Source organism: Amblyraja radiata, chromosome 13, assembly GCF_010909765.2.
Source record: "Amblyraja radiata isolate CabotCenter1 chromosome 13, sAmbRad1.1.pri, whole genome shotgun sequence".
Taxonomy (NCBI): Eukaryota; Metazoa; Chordata; class Chondrichthyes; order Rajiformes; family Rajidae; genus Amblyraja; species Amblyraja radiata.
Window position 1 is genome coordinate 51316681 of NC_045968.1, and position 14556 is coordinate 51331236.

The window sequence follows — 14556 nt, forward strand, 5'->3', positions numbered from 1 at the left end:
GGAAGTACTGACACTTTTGAGAAATATAAAAGTGGATAAGTCTCCAGGTCTGGACAGGATATTCCCTAGGACATTGAGGGAAGTTAGTGTAGAAATAGCAGGGGCTATGGCAGAAATATTTCAAATGTCATTAGAAACGGGAATAGTGCCGGAGGATTGGCGTACTGCGCATGTTGTTCCATTGTTTAAAAAGGGGTCTTAGAGTAAACCTAGCAATTATAGACCTGTTAGTTTGACGTCAGTGGTGGGCAAATTAATGGAAAGAATACTTAGAGATAATATATATAAGCATCTGGATAAACAGGGTCTGATTAGGAACAGTCAACATGGATTTGTGCCTGGAAGGTCATGTTTAACTAATCTTCTTGAATTTTTTGAAGATGTTACTCGGGAAATTGATGAGGGTAAAGCAGTGGATGTTGTGTATATGGACTTCAGTAAGGCCTTTGACAAGGCTCCTCATGGAAGGTTGGTTAAGAAGGTTCAATGGTTGGGTATTAATGGTGGAGTAGCAAGATGGATTCAACAGTGGCTGAATGGGAGATGCCAGAGAGTAATGGTGGATGGTTGTTTGTCAGGTTGGAGGCCAGTGACGAGTGGGGTGCCACAGGGATCTGTGTTGGGTCCACTGTTGTTTGTCATGTACATCAATGATCTGGACGATGGTGTGGTAAATTGGATTAGTAAGTATGCAGATGATACTAAGATAGGTGGGGTTGCGGGTAATGAAGTAGAGTTTCAAAGTCTACAGAGAGATTTATTCCAGTTGGAAGAGTGGGCTGAAAGATGGCAGATGGAGTTTAATGCTGATAAGTGTGAGGTGCTACATCTTGGCAGGACAAATCAAAATAGGACGTACATGGTAAATGGTAGGGAATTGAAGAATGTAGGTGAACAGAGGGATCTGGGAATAACTGTGCACAGTTCCCTGAAAGTGGAATCTCATGTAGATAGGGTGGTAAAGAAAGCTTTTGGTGTGCTGGCCTTTATAAATCAGAGCATTGAGTATAGAAGTTGGGATGTAATGTTAAAATTGTACAAGGCATTGGTGAGGCCAATTCTGGAGTATGGTGTACAATTTTGGTCGCCTAATTATAGGAAGGATGTCAACAAAATAGAGAGAGTACAGAGGAGATTTACTAGAATGTTGCCTGGGTTTCAGCAACTAAGTTACAGAGAAAGGTTGAACAAGTTAGGGCTTTATACTTTGGAGCGCAGAAGGTTAAGGGGGGACTTGATAGAGGTTTTTAAAATGATGAGAGGGATAGACAGAGTTGACGTGGAAAAGCGTTTCCCACTGAGAGTAGGGAAGATTCAAACACGGGGACATGACTTGAGAATTAAGGGACTGAAGTTTAGGGGTAACATGAGGGGGAACTTCTTTACTCAGAGAGTGGTAGCTGTGTGGAATGAGCTTCCAGTGAAGGTGGTGGAGGCAGGTTCGTTTTTATCATTTAAAAATAAATTGGATAGTTATATGGATGGGAAAGGAATGGAGGGTTATGGTCTGAGTGCAGGTATATGGGACTAGGGGAGATTATGTGTTCGGCACGGACTAGAAGGGTCGAGATGGCCTGTTTCCGTGCTGTAATTGTTATATGGTTATATGGTATCTATAAACAATACTATACACTACAATTCGCCTGCGGCCACAACAGATCAGCAGCAGATGCAATCTCCCTGGCTGTCCACTCTGCAGTGGACCACTTAGACAACAGGAAGACATACACCAGGCTGCTGTTCATTGACTACAGCTTGGCATCAGCACAGGGGCATCTCAAGGCTGCTCAGTGCCTGCCCTATTCTCTCTCTGTACTGTGACTGTGTAGCTGGTCACCAATCCAATGCCATCCTTTACATTCACCACCATTGTTGGACAAACATCAAGTACCAATGAGTCAGAATAGAGCAGGGGGATCGATAATCTGATTGAATGGTGCCAGAACATCATTGTCCCTGTTAACAATAACAAGCCTAATGGCGAGTTCTCACGGTGCGACCTGAAGCAAGATGTCACCCGAGTGAAGTGGTCGTGGTCCAGCACGAGTTCCGCACGATAAAGTGTTCCCACGATAAAGAGTTCCCACGGTACTCGGCAATTCTGTCATTTGTGCGACTGACTTGTCCGTCTCCCGATCTTTCCCGTTAATCGTGAATGAACATCGTGGACTGTAGTGTAGTTAATCACGTGGCACAAATGATGTCACTTTTTTTTCACACGCTATATAAATATCCTCCGTTCGTAGAATTGTCGCATTTGCAGACATGCCTATACAAAGTTGGTTCGAGTACAGGCTGGTTGTTATTTTCATTGACGTGCTGTATGCATTAGCGCAACATGTGCATCGAAAACGCTTGCGTGAAGGCAGAAGGGTGAGATTAATTAAAAAGATAATTAAGAGGAAGTCTCACTGGGTTAAGCCCATGTTTCAACGGAGACCTCAATTAGGACAATATGAGCAACTGCTTAATGTGCTGTGCGAAGAGGATAAAAGTGCATTCAAAAACTTTGTCAGAATTTCACCCGAGCTCTTTAATGAGTTAAAGAATAATTTGGGACCTCATGCATAATTTATTTTATGGCTCTAAAAGAGACATAATTCCCACTTCAAACGAAGAGGGTGTAAAAGCTGTCTGCCACTACTTTTACATTGCAGCTGCAGGGAACAGACAGACTTATAAGATAAATTAAAGGTGACTGCAAAAACAGCACTTTTACATCTGTAGCATTGTATGTTTTAAAATCATGGATAACATTAAATTGTTCTCCTGTACATAAACTAATATATTGTTATAGTTACTCACATGAGCACCGGGGATACTCAGCAGCCTTCGTCTCCAGCAGGTTGCGCTTTCTCTCCCTATTTCTATAATCCTCTCTGGATTTGTCATAGAGAATCTCATTGAATTGGTACCACTCCACCAGTTCACCCTCTTGTTCCCTGTTGAAGTTATATGGCTTTACCTTCTGCCATCTAACCTTTATGTTCTCGTCTGCTGAGAATATTGTGGAGGCAACAGCTCCTGGGGAGGCAATCTCAAATCCACCTTGATCACCCTCTCCCTGCTCCAAGGAGCCCACAGGCAGTGGTATCTCTGGCATCTCCTCTTGCCTCTCCACCTGTCTCTCTCGCTGAGTTTCCTCCTCATTTACCTGCATGGCTAAAAACTTTCCGACTTTCTTTGACCCCTTTCTTTGCGATTTTCTGAGAGGCATCTCTGCAAGTCTTACTGTGAAAAAGATTCTCAAACAATGACAATTAGGTGGGACGTCCTCGATGGACACATGGTCCATTGGCGATATTGAGACCACCTCTTTTACTCACCTTATGTCCCTTCTGTCCAGCTTCCGGGTTTACCGTTCGCAGGAGTTCCCACGGTATTCGCAAGTGTCATTACGGATATCGCACGGATATCGCACTGGCATCTGCGTCCATACAATGTTGCAACGCTGCTCAAGACACTCTTGGAGAAATTCGAAAATGTTTGAATTTTCTCCCGACCTTACCAAGTCACACGACTACCTGCCGTTAGCGCCACGGAGGTCCTCGGTGGTCCACGAATGCCGTACTGCTATCGCAGAAGGTTCCCACGATGTTAAATCTTGTTACGTCTTGCTTCAGGTCGCACAATGAGAAAGCCCTTTAAGGTTGATTTCAGGAAAGGAAAGCTGAAAATCTCTGAACCTGTCTTTATCAGCAGTATGGTGGCAAATAGACCCAATAGCTTCAGGTTTCTGGGCATGCACATCTCTGAAGATCTGTCCTGGACCCAGCACATTGTTACAATCACAAAGAAAGCTTATCAACTCCTCTGCTTCCACAGAAGTTTGATGAGATTCAACATTTCACTGAACACTTTATTGAACTTCTACAGGTGTACATCAGAGAGCATACAGAGCATACTGACTGGTTGCATCAGGGTCTGGCTCAGTAACTCGAATGCCCATGAATGAAAGAGGGTCCAGAGAGAGGTGGACATTGCCCAGTCAATCAAGGGTATTGGCCTCCCCACCATAGAAGGTAACTAGAGGAAGGGCTGCCTCAAGAATAGGGGGAGCTGGAAGTAAAGTGGGGGCAGGGCAAAGTCTGGTGAGTGACAGGTGGCTCCAGGTGAGGGGGCTTTTATTTGGCAGATAGTTGAAAATGATCAAAGATGAAAACACAAAAAGTGTAAGATATAGAGATAAGGACGGAAGAGAGGATAGGATTGTGCATCAAGAGGAATAGGTTAAAGGGGACAGGACAAGGGCAAAAGGGAGAAATGGGTGTGAGCCCAGATGTGGCATGGGGGAGAGAGGGGGGGAAAGGGGGGGCATAGTCATCTAAAATTGGAGGATTCAATGTTCATACCAGTAAGTTGCAGGCTACCCAAGCAGAATATGAAGTGCTATTCATCCAGTTTGCACGTGGCCTCACTCTGGCATTAGAGACCCAGGACAGAAAGGTTAGTATCGGAAGGGAAGTTAAAATGGTTAGTAATTGAGAGATTACCAGCACAAGTAGACCAAGCACAAGTGTTCAGCAAAACGGTCACCTCGTCTATGCTTGGTCTCGTCGACTTAAAGGAGGTCAAATGGGGAACATTGAATGCAGTAGATGACATTGGAGGAGGTGCAAGTGAATCTCTGTCTCACCTGGATGCATTGCTGGAGTCCCTGGATGGATGTGAACCGGGAGATAAAGGGACAGATATTATATCTCTTGCAGTTGCAGGGGTAAGTACAAGGGAATGGGGGGGTTTGGGTGGGAAGGGATAGGTGAACCAAGGAGATACTGAGGGAACGACGGTCTCTAAGGAGGCCGAAAGGGGTGGGGATGAGAAGATGTGACTCGTGGTGGGATAATTATATTATTGATTATTGTATATTTATCTGTTGTATTTATCTGTACCATTAGTGTGCCTGTAAAGTTGCAACAAATAGGAATTTCAATGTTCCATTCCTAGTACATTTGGCAATCAAACACTCTTAACTCAAGTTCAAGTTCAAGTGAGTTTATTGTCATGTGTCCCTGTATAGGACAATGAAATTCTTGCTTTGCTTCAGCACACAGAACATAGTAGGCATTTACTACAAAACAGATAAGTGTGTCCATATACCATAATATAAATATATACACACATGAATAAATAAACTGATAAAGTGCAAATAACAGAAAATGGGTTATTAGTAATCAGAGTTTTGTCCGAGCCAGGATAATGCTCAAAGGATAATGCTGCACATCTATTTTTTGGCGTATTTATGGATGATTAGGAATGCACTGTGCCACAAAATAGTTACTGTATTTTAGCTAGTGTTCGATGTACATGTGAAGTGTATCCATCTCAGAGTGTGGAAACAGGCCCTTCGACCCAACATGCCCACACCGGCCAACATGTCCCACTAGTCCCACCTGCCACATTTGGTCCATATCCCTCCAAATCTGTCCTATCCGTGTACATGTCTAACTGCTTCTTAAATGTTGAGATAGTTCCTGCCTCAACTACCTCCTCTGGCAGCTTGTTCCATGCATCCACCACCCTTTGTGTGAAAAGTTACCCCTCAGTTTCCTATTAAATCTTTTCCTCTTCAACTTAAACCTATGTCCTCTGGACCTCGATTCACCTACTCTAGGCAAGAGACTCTGTGCATCTACCCAATCTATTCCTCTCATGATCTTATACACCACTATAAGATCATCCCATCATTCTCCTTCAATTATTTCAGAATTATCAGTAAATGCCACTCTGTATTTTGGGCAAATAGACAAAATTCTGTCTTCTACTATCCATAAGATAAGAAGCTAATTTAGTATCGATTTATCAGGTTACCTGGATGCAAAGAAATTTTCAAATGATTTCTGTGCTCGGACTGAGATTGCGGATGGACTCTGTACATTGCCTGGAAAACAAAGAATACTGTTATATCGAAGAAAAATTGCAAATCAATTAAATGTTAGTGGTTAGGTGCTTTGCATGTTTATCAAATATAATGCATTGAGGCTTATTTCGACAAGATACAAATTTAACTGACAATATGTTAACAAAGATAAGTCAAATGGTGCTGTGGTTTTAGTGAAACTATAAACTTTTAAACTTATTGGAATAATCTGTGAGCCTTCATCATATTGCCCCTGCTCACAAGTATATCTGACTTCCAAAATGAATGCCGTGATTTGTATGACCAACCAGTTCAAATGTTTCCCAACTTTACAACACATTAATCTAGCTCTGGCCTTGATCAGTTAATATTTATTCTCCGTTTCCAAAGTGCTATACTTAATAAAGCACTAACACTAACATTTAACACAAAATAAAAACCTTGACTGGAGCAACATCTATGATTGTGTAGGATTTTTGGTTAAGGAACAAAGAGCTTAGATTTGGATTACTTGCAAAAATCACCCCAACAAGACTGAGTATGTTGAATGATGGGCATTTGTAAAGGAGCCCAAAAAAAGAAATGTAACCATTGATAAGAGACATCCAGCAATAAGGAAAACGGCTGAGAAGTATTTTGGTGTCTGGAAAGGCACAATCGCTTCTGACATACCAAAGAAAGTCTCGCATTTATGTTAAATGTCTGTTTCTGCATGAGTGCCGAAATCATCTGATCCAGGCCTGCATTGCAGAGTGCACAATGCAACTGTCCGTGCATCTAATGTGCGAGTGTCAGATGCCTGTCAACCTGGAAGTTCTCAGACTTCACAAGTAAATCCTTGTTCTTCTTTGGGAACATCTTCCCACAGAGGTTGCAGAACATAGCACATATGTGACCAGCGTGAACATCACACGATTCAACAGAACTTATCTGCCTGTGCCTTCATGGAGAATTCTGTAATTCAGCTATCCTATCAGTAGGGGGAGCTGTTACACAGAAGTTTACAGTTTCATTTGCCAAGATCACAATTGATTGTTATGCTATATAAAATCTGTTTAATAAATTACTTTGGCGCAGTAGTGTATAAGTCTTGAAAACATACTTTATCAAAGTGCAGAATGCCAATGTACCAATTTACAACCAGTTTCTTTCAATGCCCATATACACTGAGTTTTTCAACCACATGCCCCCAATAAATGTTTACTTTGCTGTATTAATCAGAATAAACCATCAATGTTTGACATCTTGAAACATATCTATGTTATGACAAAAACCTCATAACATTCTCCTGATTCCCTTGTATATAGTACCAATCATAAAGCAATACATAGAAGGAATAGGTGACATTTCGGGTCGAGCCCCGTCTTCAGATTGAGTCAGGGGACTCTCAGTCTGCAGAAGGGTCTTGACCCGAAACCTCACCCATTCCTTCTATCCAGATATGCTGCCTGTCCCGCTGAATTACTCCAGCATTTTGTGTCTATCTTCAGTGTAAACCAGCATCTGTGGTTCCTTCCTACACATAAAGCAATACATATTGTTTCATACATTGACACTTCTATTCCTGAGCATAACAGGGAATATTCAGTAATTTCTTATCTATTATTGCTATAGGTGACTGTAATTGATCTTACTTCACTTAACTAGAGAAATGATGCTACCACTCAAGTTTTGGTCGTTTTCTGCTTGCTGTAATTTGTAGAGTTGTTTTTTAAATAGACTACAGTCTGTTTGAGGTAGCCTTGTCTAAACAGTCCCAGTTTTCTTCAGTAGATTATCTTTGTGGCAATATGCTTCGTGACATCAGCTGTAAATTACCCTGGGCTTCCATTTCATTAGTGAACCACAGTGTTGGTTACTGGCATGAGGAATCAAGGATGAGTTATTGGGACTTGGGAGTGCTGGTGCAGGATTCCCAAAAAGTTAATTTTCAAGTCGAATCGGAAGTAAGGAAGGCAAACACAATGCTAGCATTTATTTTTACAGAACTAGAATATAAAAACAGGGATGTAATGCTGAGGCTTTATCAGGCACTGGTCAGACTGTATTTGGAGAACTGTGAGCAGTTTTGGGCCCCAAATTTGAGGAAGGATGTGCTGGTGTTGGAGAGGGTCCAGAGGAGGTTTACAAGAATGATCTCAGGAATGATTGGGTTAACATATGATGAGCATTTGACGGCACTGGGCCTGTACTCACCGGAGTTTAGAAGGATGAGGGGGAACCTCAGTAATACCTACCAAATAGAACCAGAGGCCATAACCTTAGAATAAAAGGACATACCTTTAGAAAGGAGATGAGGAGGAATTTTTTTACTCAGAGTGTGGTGAATCTGTGGAATTCATTGCTATTTCATTGGATATTTTTAAGGGGGAGATTGACAGATTTCTTGATTAGTATGTGTGTCAGGGGTTATGGGGAGAAAGCAGGAGAATGGAATTAAGATGGAAAGATAGATCAGCCATGATTGAATGGCAGAGTAGACTTGATGGTCCAAATGGCCTACTTCTACCACAACTTACGAACATGAACTTAATGGACGCTCTGAATTCATGCCCGAAGATCCAAGTTTAATGCCAGTTGCATACAACTTGACTGAAGTTAAGCAGTTTATGGTCTAAGCACCTGTAATAATATCAGCCAGCAATCTCAATTTTGAAGACAATCTATCAATACTCATGAATCAGGTTTGAAGTGCCTGTTTGCATTGCAAATGAAAACTGACCAATTTGCAAGTTCAAAATTGTATCATCTTTGGGTTTATCATTTGTTAGGGGGAAAAACATGGGGAAAAGCATTATTTTATCAAGCGCAAACTTTACTACACGGTACTCATGGGATACAACCATTTTCTATCCTGTTTAAAATATTCCTTCAAATTATTGTTGTTTCAATATTTTGAACTAATCATTCTGCTTTTGCTTAGAAATATGTCAAAATTAGCGAGATATTCTTATTAGAAAAATGTCAAAACTAGCGAGTTATTCTTATTAGAAAAATGTCAATTTAATTTTTGAAACAAGTACAAAGTCGTGATGAATTAAACTGCTCAATTGTCCCGTCAAATAATTGGCGATTGAGTGATAGAGGCCTCCTCCTATGTTTGTGTACACCTGACACTCTGATGACAAGTACTGTCATTATCCTTTGAGTAAAAACTGACACTTTGCTTCTGGTTTTCAGATTATTTTTGACGTCTCCACGTCTTTTCAAAAAGGTTATTACATATTTGACTGTCATTGTTTTGACATCATGAGAAAGACAGACAAACTGTGCTTGACACCCTGCTGGTAACAATAATGTCACCTGCTTCTTAATCACAAAGCAGCAGCAACTGGTGGTTCTGCAGAGAGTGGTGAACACAGCCCAGCCCATCACAGGCAGGTCACATCCTTCCATCCAGTCCATCTTCCCAGTGGACCTGCATCAGGAAGGCTGGAGGCATTGTCTAGAATGCATTTCACCTGGCAACTCCCTTTCTGTCTTCTATCTTCTGGGAGAAGATACAAGAGCTTGAAAACTTGGTTGTCCAGGGATAAGAACGGCTTCTTCACCACTGCGATCTGACTCCTGAAGCAACCACCTCTTTCATTCCCCATTTCCAGAGGTGCTGCCACATACTCTTCACTCTACTTCATTGGTCATTCAATTATTGTACTTGAATATTATTTTCCAATACTCAGTTTCTGCACACCAGCATTGCACCATACTGCTGTTGTGCACTTGTATTTATTGTTACATGTATCATTATGTATGTATACTGTTTACCCTACGAGCTTCACATGAACAAGGACTTTGATTGCACTCTTGATGTATTGGACAATAAACAAATTCGTAATCCGTTTGCTGTGTGTTGGTGTTTTAACTGCGACCGGTCAGGGGACTGCATCGCTCAGACCAGCTCGCGTTGTTTCCGGCAGCGAGGTGTCAATGTGCTTCATCATTGCTCTCATGAGATTCAAACGTCAGGCCAAACCTCAGCTCATCAGCTGGAATCTTCCTTCGGCCACTACCTCCGCCCCTTCCTGCACCGTGATCAGTGACTCACTCTGTGTCTCCCTCTTAAACTCATTCACTTCCTCTGAAGTGTCTGTGACTGGGCCGGTGCCTGGCTGAGGTGGCATGGTCAAAGCAGAGGGTGGAGTCGAATCTTGCAGTGTGGAGACATCTGATCTCTCTCCGAGGGCATCGCTTTTTTCTGTTTAAGGAACAAATGTGAATGAACACATGGATATTATTCACAGCGTAGCAATGAGAAAGCAGAAACAAGTCTGAACTTTACAAAAAAAATATGAATCACCACCACAAGAGAGTACGGATCTGCACAAACCAGGAGCAGTGTCACCTCCATAAGCTTCCGTCTCCCAGTCAATGGTCTTCGTGATGGGCCCCTCACTTTGTGTAGTAGATGAGTCCCACCACCAGTCCTTGTGCACTGGTTCCTGTTCAAAGCCATCTTCTTTTGCAAAGGAAGAACAGTATGGATTAAATGAGGATATTCAGCAAAGAGATGGGGCTGCAGCAGTTTGTAGCAACAAAATGAATTACCTTGCCAGCTGTATTGTTAGAAAAGCAGAGTGGAGGAAAGCCAAGGTGAGCAACGAGTTGGACTGTCACCTCTCTTCCCTGGTCAACCATAGGACTAAATATTGTTGGCTTAAACAGTAATGTATTCATGCAAGGAGTTGCAACCATTGTTTGAATCTAGTTTTAGGAAAGGATTTTATTAATATGTGTTCATCCGATCATGTGCTGAAAGCAGAGAAGATAAGAGATAACAAAAATAGTTCAGAAAAAACCAAGCAAGCTGGAAAAGATAACCATTGACTTGAAGCTGCAGAAGACTTCTGGCAAACTATTCTAAAGCAGAAGTATTTTATTTAATGGTCGCCTTCTTGATCCCTTTGTGGAATTCAACCTTCCTTTGTAGTACCCAGGATAAAAGGAATAGTAGTCTCTTATCCAGGTGTCCTTGCTCCTCCCATTGACACCCCATAATTCCACCGTTCACAGCTGAATTCATGGACGATTACACTAACCATCCGTTACTTCAGATGCAGAAGAAACTGCAAAGATTGTTCCATTTGCTTGAATGAAAAAAATGGAAGAAGGAAATGAACTCACATTCGATGCTTTAAGCCTGCTGAGGAGAACAGCATCTCATATTTTGCTTGGGCAGTTTACAGCCCAGTGGTATGAATGTTGATTTCTCTCACTTCAAGTAACCCCGGCATTCCCTCTCTCTCTATCCCTCCTCCACCCAAGTCGCACCAGCTTCTCGTTTTCACCCAACAAACAGTTAACAGTGGCCTGTTTTCTTTATCATCGTTACTTTTTTGCATATCTTTCATTCATTATTCTTTATCTCTACATCATCGTCTATATCTCTCGATTCCCTAATCCCTAACTGAAAAAGGGTTTCGACCCGAAATGCTGCCAGAGATGCGGCCTGTCTCGCTGAGTTACTCCAGGTTTTTGTGTCTATCTGAAGAGATAATAGAATTCTAAAGGGGCTGTCCCACTTGGGAGACCTAATTGGCGAGTTTAGAAGAGTTTAGGAGAGTTTGAAAAAATGTCACGTTGAAGACCTCCTTCGACAATGTAGAAGACCTCCTTCGACCTTCTAGACTTGAAGTCTAGCTTCGACTAGCTACGACTAGCTACGACTAACTTCGAGAAAATTGGACACCGAATAGTGGAGAGTGAAGACGACCTCCTTCGATCTCCTTCAACCTCCCTTCGACCTCCCTTCAACTATGATGAAGACTATCTAGGACTACCTTCGACTACTCTCGATTATCTACGACTAACATGCTGACCTACTTCGACCTACTACGACTAAACCTATGAGTAAAAAAAGTATAGATTTTTTTCCATGGCGACCTTTTTTTACTCGAGGGCATTTTTCAACATGTTGAAAAATACGCCGCGACCTAGCTGAGGCCTCGAGTACACGGGAACCACTCTCGAGCATGAAGGAGATTTACAAAGACCTCTTACAACGTTGTGTCGACCATGCTGTGAGTACGAGTCGAGGGCAAACTCGCAAGAACACGCGGATTAGGTCGCCCAAGTGGGACAGCCATTTAATACTCTACTTCCTTAGTATAAAGAATTGTATAAAAATGACCTCCGCTTCAGCCACTACTAAAGCACATAGTTTTCCCCAGGAGAGCTCCCTGTCTCCTGTAACATCAGCAGAGGAATCACAGAAGTCCGAGAGAAATGGACACCCTTTCTGCAATTTACGGCATCGTTATCCAGCAAACTGAGAACATGGTAGGATCGTTCTCTCCTTCTCCTAATCACAGTGTGCAGTCTTGCTGCATTGTAAAGCTGTGATTTACGCAAATGTGTTACATCCCAGGAATTCTGACCTGATACAACCTCCCTTCTACCTTCCTCATGGTTAAGAAGAGGAACATGCAGCCAGGATCTGGAGCCAGAAGCATTTTCATCCTTTAACCAAGTTTGCTGAAAGTAGTTTACAAATAAATCTGCAAGTCACGCAAGTGTTTTATTTATTAAAGTGACTCCAGTCAATTTACTCACCAAAAAAACAGTACTTGATTTCTACAAAATAAGCGTAACATTTGGACCATGACCCACCACTAAAGGTTAAATTATCTTCAATTCCTCTAAACATTTTCTGCTCCCAGCCTTCAGCTTCATGGTCTCCAATTCAAGTACATCTTGCTTTTTCTTCCTCCACAGGTTCAACAAACAGGACTGTCCTGATAGATAAACACTGTCCTCAGAGACACATTATTTCAGCCTGTTCTTGTCCTATGAAACTTTATTCTTTCCATAATGACTATATTCTTTCTCTTCTCATCTGCTCTGTTCCCACTTTCACCTACGGCACCTCTGATGCCTTTTATCATTTTGATAGTATCTATATTGATGATCCGGAGTAGCTCATTTTCACTATGGCCATTCAATCCATCTAACATCCATCTCATACTAAGATAGCTGTGGCATTTCTCCTTGAACAGAGGGCAATCATTCCCCCTCCACTACCACCCTCCTTCACCAGAACATAACATCATAACAAACCTCCCATGACTCCACCATCTCTTCTATTTACCTCTTTTTATGGGATAGTCATTAATTCAGTCCCTTGCTGGCCCAATAGACAATAAAGAACAGGTGCAGGAGTAGGCCACTCGGCCCTTCGAGCCAGCACCGCCATTCAATGTGATCATGGCTGATCATCCACAATCAGTACCGCGTTCCTGCCTTCTCCCCATATCCCCCGACTCTGCTACCTTTAAGAGCCCTATCCAGCTCTCTCTTGAAAGTATCCAGAGAACCGGCCTCCTGGGGCAGAAAAGTCCACAGACTCACAACTCTGTGTGAAAAAGTGTTTCCTCATTTCCTTTCTAAATGGCTTACCCCTTATTCTTAAACTGTGGCCCCTGGTTCTGGACTCCCCCCACATCGGGAACACGTTTCCTGCCTCTAGTGTCCAAACCCTTAATAATCTTATATGTTTCAATACGATCTAATAACATCTAATAATCTAATAAGGCCCAATATTCAATAGGGACTACTTCCTCCACAGGTATACTCCTTTACAATCTGCTAGCACATATTCAGAAAACAAGAATTTTATATTAGAACCAGTGCTTCTGTTAACTCAGCAGTCGGGTCTTTTCGGACATTATGATGCAAATCATCAGGTCATGAACATTTATCAGCATATGAGCTCATTGGTTTGACTAATACTAACACTCAAGAGATGGTAGTGGTATTTAATTTCTCCCTCATATTCCTCAATTTTTTGTGGTATTTCTAGGGTGGCGCAGCGGTAGAGTTGCTGCCTTACAACGCCAGAGACCCAGGTTCGATTCTGACTACGGGTGCTGTCTGTACGGAGTTGGTACGTTCGCCCCGTGACCTACATTCGTTTTCTCCGGAATCTCCGGTTTCCGCCCACACTCCAACAGGTTTGTCGGTTAATTGGCTTGCTAATAGTAAACGATCGGTTGTGTGTGTAGGATAGCATTAGTGTGTAGGATAGCTCATTGGCACGAATTCAGTGGGCCGAAGGGCCTGTTTCCACATTGTATCTCTAAGCTTTAAACTAAACTCTATCATACAGACCAAGGCAAAATATTTTTATACATAATCTGCCATTTCCTCATTTCCCATAATTGTGTCCCCAGCCTTATTAACCCACCGAGGGGCATTTGTTAATTTTGACCTCTTTTATGCAGCTCTTACTTTTCTCAGCTAATTAGTGGGAAGGCTTGTCTCCCCTCAGTTACAGTTACACATACACAACCCAACCTCCAAGCAGGGTCTCATCAAGGCAGTCTCTCATAGGTGGTTGATGCCAGTGGATTAACACAAGGAGAACAGAAAGACACTTCCCAAAAGCTCATCCAATTGTTCCCACATTGAACCTGCCTGCGGCCTCAAGCTTTTAAATGTCACTTTGATTACAGAGATATAATCATTATGTGAATGGAATAAATTTACACTACTTCCATTATTGCCCCTGAGCAAAACTAATTAAAATATTAGCAACAAATTCACGTGTTGATAGTGCTGCAGGTCTGTTGATTCTCATGTGTAGTTTCAGCAGCCTGCATAAGATGCAGATCATATTCACACCAATGGAGTATTATTGCCATAACACCTCATGAGGGGAGGAAAAAGAGGGGAGAGAGAGAGAGGGGGAGAGGAGATGGGGG

General features: G+C 42.2%; 1 protein-coding gene across 1 annotated transcript in view; it reads right to left on the minus strand.

Moving 5' to 3' along the window:
* LOC116980017 (von Willebrand factor A domain-containing protein 5B2-like) overlaps positions 1 to 14556 on the minus strand; it is a 108514-nt gene that overhangs the window by 2940 nt on the left and 91018 nt on the right. Inside the window, exon 20 of the mRNA XM_033032078.1 lies at positions 5812 to 5881. Within this exon, the coding sequence (XP_032887969.1) occupies positions 5812 to 5881 (70 nt within the window). The remainder of the gene's footprint in view (positions 1 to 5811; positions 5882 to 14556) is intronic.